General features: G+C 40.9%; 1 protein-coding gene across 3 annotated transcripts in view; it reads right to left on the reverse strand.

Moving 5' to 3' along the window:
- LOC126259608 (probable 5-hydroxyisourate hydrolase ZK697.8) overlaps positions 1-14,232 on the reverse strand; it is a 102,497-nt gene that overhangs the window by 37,901 nt on the left and 50,364 nt on the right. For all 3 annotated transcript variants that reach the window (XR_007546538.1, XM_049956518.1, XM_049956519.1), the window contains exon 4: positions 12,263-12,414. Coding sequence is in view for 2 of the 3 variants with exons in the window: in XM_049956518.1 (XP_049812475.1) it covers positions 12,263-12,414 (152 nt within the window). In the remaining variant the exon portion in view is untranslated. The remainder of the gene's footprint in view (positions 1-12,262; positions 12,415-14,232) is intronic.

Genomic DNA, 14,232 nt, shown 5'->3' on the forward strand with positions numbered 1-14,232 from the left:
CGCGAGATATATGTAGGAGGGAGCAATATACTGCTTGACTCCTCGGTGAAAGTATATTCTCGAAACTTTAACAAAAGCCCGTACCGAGATACTGAGCGTCTCTCCTGCAGAGTCTTCCACTGGAGTTTATCTATCGTCTCCGTAACGCTTTCGCGATTACTAAATGATCCTGTAATGAAGCGCGCTGCTCTCCGTTGGATCTTCTCTATCTCTTCTATCAACCCTATCTGGTACGGATCCCACACTGCTGAGCAGTATTCAAGCAGTGGGCGAACAAGCGTACTGTAACCTACTTCCTTTGTTTTCGGATTGCATTTCCTTAGGATTCTTCCAATGAATCTCAGTCTGGCATCTGCTTTACCGACGATCAACTTTATATGCTCATTCCATTTTAAATCACTCCTAATGCCTACTCCTAGATAATTTATGAGATTAACTGCTTCCAGTTGCTGACCTGCTATTTTGTAGCTAAATGATAAGGGATCTTTCTTTCTATGTATTCGCAGCACATTACACTTGTCTACATTGAGATTCAATTGCCATTCCCTGCACCATGCGTCAATTCGCTGCAGATCCTCTTGCATTTCAGTACAATTTTCCATTGTTACAACCTCTCGATATACCACAGCATCATCTGCAAAAAGCCTCAGTGAACTTCCGATGTCATCCACCAGGTCATTTATGTATATTGTGAACAGCAACGGTTCCATGACACTCCCCTGTGACACACCTGAAATCACTCTTACTTCGGAAGACTTCTCTACATTGAGAATGACATGCTGCGTTCTGTTATCTAGAAACTCTTCAATCCAATCACACAATTGGTCTGATAGTCCATATGCTCTTACTTTGTTCATTAAACGACTGTGGGGAACTGTATTGAACGCTTTGCGGAAGTCAAGAAACACGGCATCTACCCGTGAACCAATGTCTATGGCCCTCTGAGTCTTGTGGCCGAATAGCGTGAGCTGGGTTTCACACAACCGTCTTTTTTGAAACCCATGCTGATTCCTACATAATACGTGTTCCAAAATTCTACAACTGATCGACATTAGAGATATAGGTCTATAGTTCTGCACATCTGTTCGACGTCCCTTCTTGAAAACGGGGATGACGTGTGCCCTTTTCCAATCCTTTGAAATGCTACGCTCTTCTAGAGACCTACGGTACACCGCTGCAAGAAGGGGGGCAAGTTCCTTCGCGTACTCTGTGTAAAATCGAACTGGTATCCCATCAGGTCCAGCGGCCTTTCCTCTTTTGAGCGATTTTAATTATTTCTCTATCCCTCAGTCGTCTATTTCGATATCTACCATTCTGTCATCTGTGCGACAATCTAGAGAAGGAACTACAGTGCAGTCTTCCTCTGTGAAACAGCTTTGGAAAAAGACATTTAGTATTTCGGCCTTTAGTCTGTCATCCTCTGTTTTAGTACCATTTTGGTCACAGTGTGTCTGGACATTTTGTTTTGATCCACCTACTGCTTTGACATAAGACCAAAATTTCTTAGGATTTTTTGCCAAGTCAGTACATAGAACTTTACTTTCGAATTCATTGAACGCCTTTCGCATAGCCCTCCTCACACTACATTTCGCTTTGCGTAATTTTTGTTTGTCTACCAGGCTTTGGCTATGTTTATGTTTGCTGTGAAGTTCCCTTTGCTTCCGCAGCAGTTTTCTAACTCAGTTGTTGTACCACGGTGGCTCTTTTCCATCTCTTACGATCTTGCTTGGGACACACTCATCTAACGCATATTGTACGATGGTTTTGAACTTTGTCCACTGTCTCTAATGACCTCGTTGTCGACGGGACGTTAAACACTAACAACTTTGTCCACTGATCCTCAACACTATCTGTACTTGAGACAAAACTTTTGTGTTGAGCCGTCAGGTACTCTGTAATCTGCTTTTTGTCACTTTTGCTAAACAGAAAAATCTTCCTACCTTTTTTAATATTTCTATTTACGGCTGAAATCATCGATGCAGTAACCGCTTTATGATCACTGATTCCATGTTCTGCGTTAACTGTTTCAAACAGTTCGGGTCTGTTTGTCACCAGAAGTCTAACATGTTATCGCCACGAGTCGGTTCTCTGTTTTACTGCTCAAGGTACATTTCAGATAATGCACTCAAAAAAAATTCACTGGATTCTTTGTCCCTGCCACCAGTTATAAACGTTTGAGTCTCCCAGTCTATATCCGGCAAATTAAAATCTCCACCCAGAACTATAACATGGTGGGGAAATCTACTCGAAATATTTTCCAAATTATCCTTCAGGTGCTCAGCCACAACAGCTGCTGAGCCAGGGGGCCTATAGAGACATCCAATTACCATGTCTGAGCCTGCTTTAACCGTGACCTTCACCCAAATTATTTCACATTTCGGATCTCCGTCAATTTTCTTCGATACTATTGCACTTCTTATCGCTATAAACACGCCTCCCCCTTCACTGTCCAGCCTGTCTCTGCAGTATACATTCCAATCTGAGTTTAGGATTTCATTACTGTTTACGTCTGGTTTCAGCCAACTTTCTGTCCCTAGTACTATATGGGCGTTGTGACCGTTTATTAATGAGAGCAGTTCTGGGACCTTTCTATAGACGCTCCTGCAGTTCACTATTAGCACATTAATATTGTTATTCAGTTCTGGGACCTTTCTATAGACGCTCCTGCAGTTCACTATTAGCACATTAATATTGTTATTCCCTGTTGCATTTTGCCTACTCCTACCTTGCCGCGTCTCAGGAGGCGTCTTGTCGGGCCTAGGGAGGGAATTCTCTAACCTAAAAAACCCACATGTGCACTCCCCACGTACTCCGCTACCCTTGTAGCCGCTTCCAGCATGTAGTGCACGCCTGACCTATTCAGGGGGACCCTACATTTCTCCACCCGATAGCGAAGGTTGAGAAATTTGCACCCCAGATCTCCACAGAATCATCTGAGCCTCTGGTTTAAGCCTTCCACTCGGCTTCAAACCAGAGAACCGCGATCGGTTCTGGGAACGATACTACAAATAGTTAGCTCTGATTCCACCCCGCGAGTGAGGCTTTCCGCCTTCACCAATTCTGCCAACCGCCTGTACGAACTGAGGATGACCTCTAAACCCAGACGGCAGGAGTCATTGGTGCCGACATGAGCAACAATTTGCAGTTGGGTGCACCCAGTGCTCTCTATCGCCGCCGGCAGGGCCTCCTCCACATCTCGGATGAGACCCCCCGGCAAGCAGACAGAGTGAACACTGGCCTTCTTCCCCGACCTTTCCACTATTTTCCTAAGGGGCTCCATCACCCGCCTAAAGTTGGAGCTCCCAATAACTAATAAACCCCTCCCCCCATGTGTCTGCTCGGACCTTGCTGAAGGGGCGGCCACATGTCCACTCACAGGCAGAGCGGGCAATGCCACACGGCCAGCCTCCACATTGACCCTCCGCCGCGAACGCCGCTGAACCCGCCACTCCCCTTGGGGAGAGGGTGGCCCAACCGCGCCCGGTACCTGCAAAGATGTCTCGACAGCAGGGACAGTGGGTGAAGCATGTAACACCTGGGGTGTACCATGCACCAGACTCCCCACTGCCGCTACACTCCGAGGCAGCAGCCTGAAGACGGCTGACCGCGGCCATCAACACGTTCAGCTGTTCGCGAACAGTGGCCAGCTCCTCCTGCGTCCGTACACAGCAGTCACACATCCTATCCATCCTAAGAAATCAATTTACTGTAGAGAGTTAATCAACTTTTAACTAGACTGCTAATTCACTAAAGGCGGCTGATTGTTGATTAAACTGTGGTTGCTAGCCACTTCTTGTAGAAAAATAGCACTACCTGTCTCTGGACTGTATTGAAAACAAACACTAGAACTACTGGCATTATGGCTGACTAAAGGGACTCTCTCTGACTGTATTCAAAACAAACACGAAATCTATGGAACACTATTACTAGCACTCGACAATTAAAGCTTCCTAAAAGCAAAAGCACATGGAAGGAGAAGTGACAAGTAAGAAAAATACAGTTAATACTTAAATTAACGTAGCTCGCTGCACAGCAGATGTGAAGCAGACCTATTATTGGAGGATATATAAAGGCCCAATTTTTGGTCCCGAGACAGTCAGTCCATGGACGAGTTTCAGATGAGAAACCTGTGTTGATTAGAACAACGACGACGATGCTTCAACTTAACTGTGAAATAAGTGTTGACAATTAGGCCGTGTGTTAAAACAATGATAGTGTCTGCTCCACATGTGTAGCAGTATGTGGAGGTTTGCCTGCAAACTATTAATGATGCTTATGGAAAGTTAAAACAATAGTGCACTGGCCACATATAACTGTCTACTACTGGGCAGGTTGTAAACAGTGAATGTACACCTATTGACTACATCATTTAAAGTAGTCAGTGTTGTACTTCCACAACCCATTTTTCAGTCAATGTATCAAAGCAGTATGTCGACACTGAGGACAACAAACAAAGAAATAAAGTAGGCAAACACGTCACACACTGACCCAACAATACTGTCAATTATGACTGCAACGGCCACGAGATCCTCAAGATCGAACCAAGGATCGATGGCAGCATAATTCTTGGTCAAATGAACCATGTTTCTTGTCAAACACTGGCACAAGTCATGCCTGGATATAACACTCACTCAGGTGAATGGCTGCTTGAAACATGCACTGTTCCACATGTGCATGCCAGTCGGGACAATACTATCCTATGACAGAAATTCATCTGAGTTTTGTTGAGAGCTGTGGTAGTAATCACAGGCTCCGTGACAGTATCTGCCATCAGGATAACAGACCATGTTACAAGGCATGCTAGAGAAATCTTGCTGATATCTTGTCCATCAAATTCACTAGATCTGAAGCCAATGGAACACCTTCAGGATGCTGCCGAGTGCTAGCACCAGCTCATAATTTATGAGAATTTCATGACTTGTTCTTTGACTCTGATACCACATGCCTCTGGAAACCTACCAGTGACATGTTGAATCAATGTCACTCAGCATCACTGCTCTGTTGTACTTCAAACTTCAACCAACATGCTATTAAACAAACTGTCTTAATGTGTTGGCTTATTAGTGTATAATGTAGGAGACATTAAAACACTCATATTAGTGAAACATGCAGAAATCTCAGTATAGACACTTATGTATCACACAAATGTCTATGGTACAAATAAATGATTTACAATTTTAGTTGAGCCTATGATGACTACTCAAGTGGATGTCGTTATCAGGAGAAAGAAAACTGACGTTCTACGGATCGGAGCGTGGAATGTCAGATCCCTTAATCGGGAAGGTAGGTTAGAAAATTTAAAAAGGGAAATGGATAGGTTAAAGTTAGATATAGTGGGAATTAGTGAAGTTCGGTGGCAGGAGGAACAAGACTTCTGGTCAGGTGACTACAGGGTTATAAACACAAAATCAAATAGGGGTAATGCAGGAGTAGGTTTAATAATGAATTGGAAAATAGGAATGCGGGTAAGCTACTACAAACAGCATAGTGAACGCATAATTTTGGCCAAGATAGATACGAAGCCCACACCTACTACAGTAGTACAAGTTTATATGCCAACTAGCTCTGCAGATGACGAAGAAATTGATAAAATGTATGCTGAGATAAAAGAAATTATTCAGATAGAGAAGGGAGATTCGAGTGTAGGAAAAGGGAGAGAAGGAAACGTAGCAGGTGAATATGGATTGGGGCTAAGAAATGAAAGAGGAAGCCGCCTGGTAGAATTTTGCACAGAGCACAACATAATCATAGCTAACATGTGGTCTAAGAATCATGAAAGAAGGTTGTATACATGGAAGAACCCGGGAGATGCTAAAAGGTATCAGATAGATTATATAATGATAAGACAGAGATTTAGGAACCAGGTTTTAAATTTTAAGACATTTCCAGGGGCAGATGTGGACTCTGACCACAATATATTGGTTATGACCTGTAGATTAAAACTGAAGAAACTGCAAAAAGGTGGGAATTTAAGGAGATGGGACCTGGATAAACTGAAAGAACCAGAGGTTGTACAGAGTTTCAGGGAGAGCATTAGGAACAATTGACAGGAATGGGGGAAAGAAATACAGAAGAAGAAGAATGGGTAGCTTTGAGAGATGCAGTAGTGAAGGCAGTAGAGGATCACGTATGTAAAAAGACAAGGGCTAGTAGAAATCCTTGGGTAACAGAAGAAATATTGAATTTAATTGATGAAAGGAGAAAATATAAAAATGCAGTAAATGAAGCAGGCAAAAATGAGATCGACAGGAAGTGCAAAATGGCTAAGCAGGGATGGCTTGAGGATAAATGTAAGGATGTAGAGGCTTATCTCACTAGGGGTAAGATAGATACTGCCTACAGGAAAATTAAAGAGACCTTTGGAGATAAGAGAACCATTTGTATGAACATCAAGAGCTCAGATGGCAACCCAGTTCTAAGCAAAGAAGGGAAAGCAGAAAGGTGGAAGGAGTATTTGTTGTTGTTGTTGTTGTTGTTGTTGTCTTCAGTCCTGAGACTGGTTTGATGCAGCTCTCCATGCTACTCTATCCTGTGCAATCTTCTTCATCTCCCAGTACCTACTGCAGCCTGCATCCTTCTGAATCTGCTTAGTGTATTCATCTCTTGGTCTCCCTCTACGATTTTTACCCTCCATGCTGCCCTCCAATGCTAAATTTGAGATCCCTTGATGCCTCAAAACATGTCCTACCAACCGATCCCTTCTTCTAGTCAAGTTGTGCCACAAACTTCTCTTCTCCCCAATCCTATTCAATACCTCCTCATTAGTTATGTGATCTACCCACCTTATCTTCAGCATTCTTCTGTAGCACCATATTTTGAATGCTTCTATTCTCTTCTTGTCCAAACTAGTTATCGTCCAAGTTTCACTTCCATACATGGCTACACTCCATACAAATACTTTCAGAAATGACTTCCTGACACTTAAATCTATACCCGATGTTAACAAATTTCTCTTCTTCAGAAACGATTTCCTTGCCATTGCCAGTCTACATTTTATATCCTCTCTACTTCGACCATCATCAGTTATTTTACTCCCCAAATAGCAAACCTCCTTTACTACTTTAAGTGTCTCATTTCCTAATCTAATTCCCTCAGCATCACCCGATTTAATTTGACTACATTCCATTATCCTCGTTTTGCTTTTGTTGATGTTCATCTTATATCCTCCTTTCAAGACACTGTCCATTCCGTTCAACTGCTCTTCCACGTCCTTTTCTGTCTCTGACAGAATTACAATGTCATCCGCAAACCTCAAAGTTTTTACTTCTTCTCCCTGAATTTTAATACCTACTCCGAATTTTTCTTTTGTTTCCTTTACTGCTTGCTCAATACACAGATTGAATAACATCGGGGAGAGGATACAACCCTGTCTCACTCCTTTCCCAACCACTGCTCCCCTTTCATGCCCCTCGACTCTTATAACTGCCATCTGGTTTCTGTAAAAATTTTAAATAGCCTTTCGCTCCCTGTATTTTATCCCTGCCACCTTCAGAATTTGAAAGAGAGTATTCCAGTTAACATTGTCAAAAGCTTTCTCTAAGTCTACAAATGCTAGAAACGTAGGTTTGCCTTTTCTTAATCTTTCTTCTAAGATAAGTCGTAAGGTTAGTATTGCCTCACGTGTTCCAACATTTCTACGGAATCCAAACTGATCTTCCCCGAGGTCCGCTTCTACCAGTTTTTCCATTCGTCTGTAAAGAATTCGCGTTAGTATTTTGCAGCTGTGCCTTATTAAACTGATAGTTCGGTAATTTTCACATCTGTCAACACCTGCTTTCTTTGGGATTGGAATTATTATTTTCTTCTTAAAGTCTGAGTGTATTTCGCCTGTCTCATACATCTTGCTCACCAGATGGTAGAGTTTTGTCATGACTGGCTCTCCCAAGGCCATCAGTAGTTCTAATGGAATGTTGTCTACTCCCGGGGCCTTGTTTCGACTCAGGTCTTTCAGTGCTCTGTCAAACTCTTCACACAGTATCTTATCTCCCATTTCGTCTTCGTCTACATCCTCTTCCATTTCCATAATATTGTCCTCAAGTACATCGCCCTTGTATAAACCCTCTATATACTCCTTCCACCTTTCTGCTTTCCCTTCTTTGCTTAGAACTGGGTTGCTATCTGAGCTCTTGATATTCATACAAGTGGTTCTCTTCTCTCCAAAGGTCTCTTTAATTTTCCTGTAGGCAGTATCTATCTTACCACTAGTGAGAGAAGCCTCTATATCCTTACATTTGTCCTCTAGCCATCCCTGCTTAGCCATTTTGCACTTCCTGTCGATCTCATTTTTGAGACGTTTGTATTCCTTTTTGCCTGCTTCATTCACTGCATTTTTATATTTTCTCCTTTCATCAATTCAATATTTTTTCTGTTACCCAAGGATTTCTATTAGCCCTCGCCTTTTTACCTACTTGATCCTCTGCTGCCTTCACTACTTCATCCCTCAGAGCTACCCATTCTTCTTCTACTGTATTTCTTTCCCCCATTCCTGTCAATTGTTCTCTTATGCTCTCCCTGAAACTCTCTACAACCTCTGGTTCTTTCAGTTTATCCAGGTCACATCTCCTTAAATTCCCACCTTTTTGCAGTTTCTTCAGTTTCAATCTGCAGTTCATAACCAATAGATTGTGGTCAGAGTCCACATCTGCCCCTGGAAATGTCTTACAATTTAAAACCTGGTTCCTAAATCTCTGTCTTACCATTATATAATCTATCTGATACCTTTTAGTATCTCCAGGATTCTTCCAGGTATACAACCTTCTTTTATGATTCTTGAACCAAGTGTTAGCTATGATTAAGTTATGCTCTGTGCAAAATTCTACAAGGCGGCTTCCTCTTTCATTTCTTCCCCCCAATCCATATTCACCTACTATGTTTCCTTCTCTCCCTTTTCCTACTGACGAATTCCAGTCACCCATGACTATTAAATTTTCGTCTCCCTTCACTACCTGAATAATTTCTTTAATCTCGTCATACATTTCTTCAATTTCTTCATCATCTGCAGAGCTAGTTGGCATATAAACTTGTACTACTGTAGTAGGCATGGGCTTTGTGTCTACCTTGGCCACAATAATGCGTTCACTATGCTGTTTGTAGTAACTAACCCGCACTCCTATTTTTTTATTCATTATTAAACCTACTCCTGCATTACCCCTATTTGATTTTGTATTTATAACCCTGTAATCACCTGACCAAAAGACTTGTTCCTTCTGCCACCGAACACTAATTCCCACTATATCTAACTTTAACCTATCCATTTCCCTTTTTAAATTGTCTAACCTACCTTCCCGATTAAAGGATCTGACATTCCACGCACCGATCTGTAGAACGCCAGTTTTCTTTCTCCTGATAACGACGTCCGCTTGAGTTGTCCCCGCCCGGAGATCCGAATGCGGGACTATTTTACCTCCGGAATATTTTACCCAAGAGGACACCATCATCATTTAATCATACAGTAAAGCTGCATGTCCTCGGGAAAAATTATGGCTGTAGTTTCCCCTTGCTTTCAGCCGTTCGCAGTACCAGGACAGCAAGGCCGTTTTGGTTAATGTTACAAGGCCAGATCAGTCAATCATCCAGACTGTTGCCCCTGCAACTACTGAAAAGGCTGCTGCCCCTCTTCAGGAACCACATTTTTGTCTGGCCTCGCAACAGATACCCCTCCGTTGTGGTTGCACCTACGGTACGGCCATCTGTATCGCTGAGGCACGCAAGCCTCCCCACCGACGGCAAGGTCCGTGGTTCATGGGGGAAAGGAGTATATAGAGGGTCTATACAAGGGAAATGTACTTGAGGATAATATTATGGAAATGGAAATAGATGAAGTGGGAGATACGATACTGCGTGAAGAGTTTGACAGAGCACTGAAAGACCTGAGTCGAAACAAGGCCCCCGGAGTAGACAACATTCCATTGGAACTACTGATGGCCTTGGGAGAGCCAGTCATGACAAAACTCTACCATCTGGTGAGCAAGATGTATGAGACAGGCGAAATACACTCAGACTTCAAGAAGAATATAATAATTCCAACCCCAAAGAAAGCAGGTGTTGACAGATGTGAAAATTACCGAACAAATAGTTTAATAAGCCACAGCTGCAAAATACTAACACGAATTCCTTATTGACGAATGGAAAAACTAGTAGAAGCCAACCTCGGGGAAGATCAGTTTGGATTCCGTAGAAACACTGGAACACGTGAGGCAATACTGACCTTACGACTTATCTTAGAAGAAAGATTAAGGAAAGGCAAACCTACGTTTCTAGCATTTGTAGACTTTGAGAAAGCTTTTGACAATGTTGACTGGAATACTCTCTTTCAAATTCTAAAGGTGGCAGGGGTAAAATACAGGGAGCGAAAGGCTATTTACAATTTGTACAGAAACCAGATGGCAGTTATAAGAGTTGAGGGACATGAAAGGGAAGCAGTGGTTGAGAAGGGAGTAAGACAGGGTTGTAGCCTCTCCCCGATGTTATTCAATCTGTATATTGAGCAAGCAGTAAAGGAAACAAAAGAAAAATTCGGAGTAGGTATTAAAATCCATGGAGAAGAAATAAAAACTTTGAGGTTCGCCGATGACATTGTAATTCTGTCAGAGACAGCAAAGGACTTGGAAGAGCAGTTGAATGGAATGGACAGTGTCTTGAAAGGAGGATATAAGATGAACATCAACAAAAGCAAAACGAGGATAATGGAATGTAGTCGAATTAAGTCGGGTGATGCTGAGGGAATTAGATTAGGAAATGAGACACTTAAAGTAGTAAAGGAGTTTTTCTATTTGGGGAGCAAAATAACTGATGATGGTCGAAGTAGAGAGGATATAAAATGTAGACTGGCAATGGCAAGGAAAGCGTTTCTGAAGAAGAGAAATTTGTTAACTTCTAGTATAGATTTAAGTGTCAGGAAGTCATTTCTGAAAGTATTTGTATGGAGTGTAGCCATGTATGGAAGTGAAACATGGATGATAAATAGTTTGGACAAGAAGAGAATAGAAGCTTTCGAAATGTGGTGCTACAGAAGAATGCTGAAGATTAGATGGGTAGATCACATAATTAATGAGGAAGTATTGAATAGGATTGGGGAGAAGAGAAGTTTGTGGCACAACTTGACTAGAAGAAGGGATCGGTTGGTAGGACATGTTCTGAGGCATCAAGGGATCACCAATTTAGTATTAGAGGGCAGCGTGGAGGGTAAAAATCGTAGAGAGAGACCAAGAGATGAATACACTAAGCAGATTCAGAAGGATGTAGGTTGCAGTAGGTACTGGGAGATGAAGAAGCTTGCAGAGGATAGAGTAGCATGGAGAGCTGCATCAAACCAGTCTCAGGACCGAAGACCACAACAACAATATGATGATGATATTTGCATTCGACAACAAGTATGTGCAGTTACCACTTCTCCCTTCCCGACTCGTTTTTTTCAGTCATTTCCACCACCCTTCTCTCCCTGTTTTTGGCTGTCATCTAGCCTTCATTCATTTCTGGTAGCTATATATATGAAAGACATAAGAGCGTTTTGAAAAAATATTTCTGTGGTCCGTTGATATGCTTCTGAGAAAGGTTCAGGAATCTTACCTACTTTTGCAAAATTTGAACAATGGTTGACTATTAAAAGTGAAGGGGATGCCTCCATAAGGTATCAGCTGCTGTTAGCTTTGAAGTTGAAATAAGGTCATTTCTGCTCTTTAAAAAAATAAATTATTTAATTGTGCACCTCAGTAGGAATTAAATGCCGTAAGTAATTGCACTTGGTACTTCAGAATTCAGCCCTTCTATGGAAGAGGTCATTGAATAGCTGAACAAATTTGAACAATGATGGAGGAGGACATCTACTGTACCTAGCAATGTTTGTTTGTTCTGTTGGCCTTCTCTGTGATCTATTGAGGACACACTGCTTGTGTTAAAAGTCTTTCTTAGGGATGGTATCATGATCCAAGAAAAGAAGTCAATAAAACTTAGCGACATTACAGAAGGTAATTAGACTGGGTGCAGCCTAGTATATTAAAATTTTACACACTTCCAACAATAAAGTATTCTTTTGATTTAAATGAAAGGGCAGTTGTGAAATAAATTACATTGATTCTCCTGCCTACAAAACTTGCTAAAGTAATTTCTTATCAACTAATCACTTCACTGAATCAATTTTAGCAAGTTACACGTGCAATATGACAAGAATATATTTGTCTATCTATCTGATACTTCATTATACTACAAACCTACAAAACCAACAACATATTACATCTACTATAATGAATGTAGTAAAAATTACCCTTCAGAAACAATTGTCCATTTTCCACCCATCAACCGGTAAAGGCTGACCTGCAATCCATTGGCAGGTTTTCCTTTGGCAGTGTCCAGAACATGGGTAGAAATTCCTTTCTTACGACCTTGTGCAGTGCTCATCTCAGAACCAGCAACTTGCTGTAAATAAAAAATACATTTTTAATTATGCTTTGATATAAAATGTGCAGTTATGGTATCCTTTACACAATGGATATCTACATCTGTGAAGCGCACTGGGATGAAAGAGATAAAGAAAGAACTGGTGATTATATACATCTACAGAGAGAGAGAGAGAGAGAGAGAGAGAGAGAGAGAGAGAGAGAGAGAGAGACCTTGAAAGGTGAACAAAGTTACTAAATTTGCTGTAAATGTTCTGAATTCTATAGCTATTGGACACTAGTAAATGCAATACTTTTAATAAGAAAATACAAACCAGAGATGAGTTCAAGTGTGAATGTATGACTTTAATTCGGCCTACAGCAACTTCAGCTTGTCTTGAGGCTGTAGACATATCTGCACTGAGAGACTAACTCTTGAAGAACTTTATCACTTTGAGGGTTAAAAGGTCATGTCAACAGCATCCAACCTATGACCCATTCTTACCGGGGGAGTTAAGCCTGATTAATCACATGGATATTATTCTAGCAGAGCTTTTGACAACACTTCACCTGATGTTGGTCTACAAAACAGTCTCCCAGTTTTACCATAAAATTTACTAACTATAGAGAAATAAATAACTTTAGACTTTACAATAACAATAACTATTAATGCAAAACTTCTAGCATCTGGGAACATTGTCTTTGAGATAAAGGCAACAAAATCTAACAGCACAAATCATTTAGACACCATATGCACTAAAAAATGGATTTTATGACAATACATGCATTTTATGTACTGTATTGAAAAACGTATTCAGTGGCAGCAAATACTGTTTTTTCCTACTATAGATTAAATACATTCAGTAAAGTTAAGCAAACAAGATGAAAACAAAACCTGTTAGTAGTTACATAGATGGAAAATGAACAAACACCTTGTTCACCCAAGTTAACAGTGAAATAAACAGCGTTTTCTTTGTGAGGCAAATGATTAACTTTTGCAAGTTATTTGTGTGTCACAGAAAGACACACCACCAAACAATGGAAACTCCACACAGGAATATAAACAATGTAGGAAAAGACAGATTGCTACTTATTGTAAAGAAGACACGTTAAGTTGCAGACAGGCATAATTAAAAGACATTTACACAAAGCTTTCGGCCACAGCCTTCATGAACAAAAAAGAAACACCATATGGGTGACCAGACATCTGAATAAATCCGTACATGTCCTGCTATTTATCTCTCATCCAGAGTCTTGGTGGAGTTCTTACACTGTCCTCCTTTTTTGCAAAGTTGACCACAATAAACTATATTTGAAGTTATTCCTGTTCTATTGATCTTTTCTTTACTGATTTATCTATAGACAGCAGCAGGATCGCCGATTGTATCGATTTTTCACTACTAATATGGATGGATCCATAAGTGACTGCAACTATTGATTATTTAAATTTTCCGTGTTGTATTTTTAGTTCACGATTGTCTTGGCTTAGCATTATAGGTTTCATGTCACATACTTAGTACTCATGGGTGAGTGTAATTTTCTGTTTATTGAAGCCAAGTGAGACTGCCTAAATGCAAGTGTCCATTCTCAGATGTTCTTTCTTACAAATATTTTGCCTTCTCTTCAAGAAAGGGAGAACTGAATTCAAAGCAGAATGTAAAATATGTGGAGCTGGAACTTACAAAACAGTGGTCAATAAGTTTAAGAAATACCTCGGCAGAGTGTTTTGTCGTCAATGTTTTATTTCATGGATACTTAGTCATTCAATCTGTTTATATTCGGAAGACTGAATGAGAACAATTGGCCATAAAGTTCTCCAGTTCTGCATAACATACATAAACATCATTTAATTTATTTA

This window comes from Schistocerca nitens, chromosome 5 (assembly GCF_023898315.1).
Source record: "Schistocerca nitens isolate TAMUIC-IGC-003100 chromosome 5, iqSchNite1.1, whole genome shotgun sequence".
Taxonomy (NCBI): Eukaryota; Metazoa; Arthropoda; class Insecta; order Orthoptera; family Acrididae; genus Schistocerca; species Schistocerca nitens.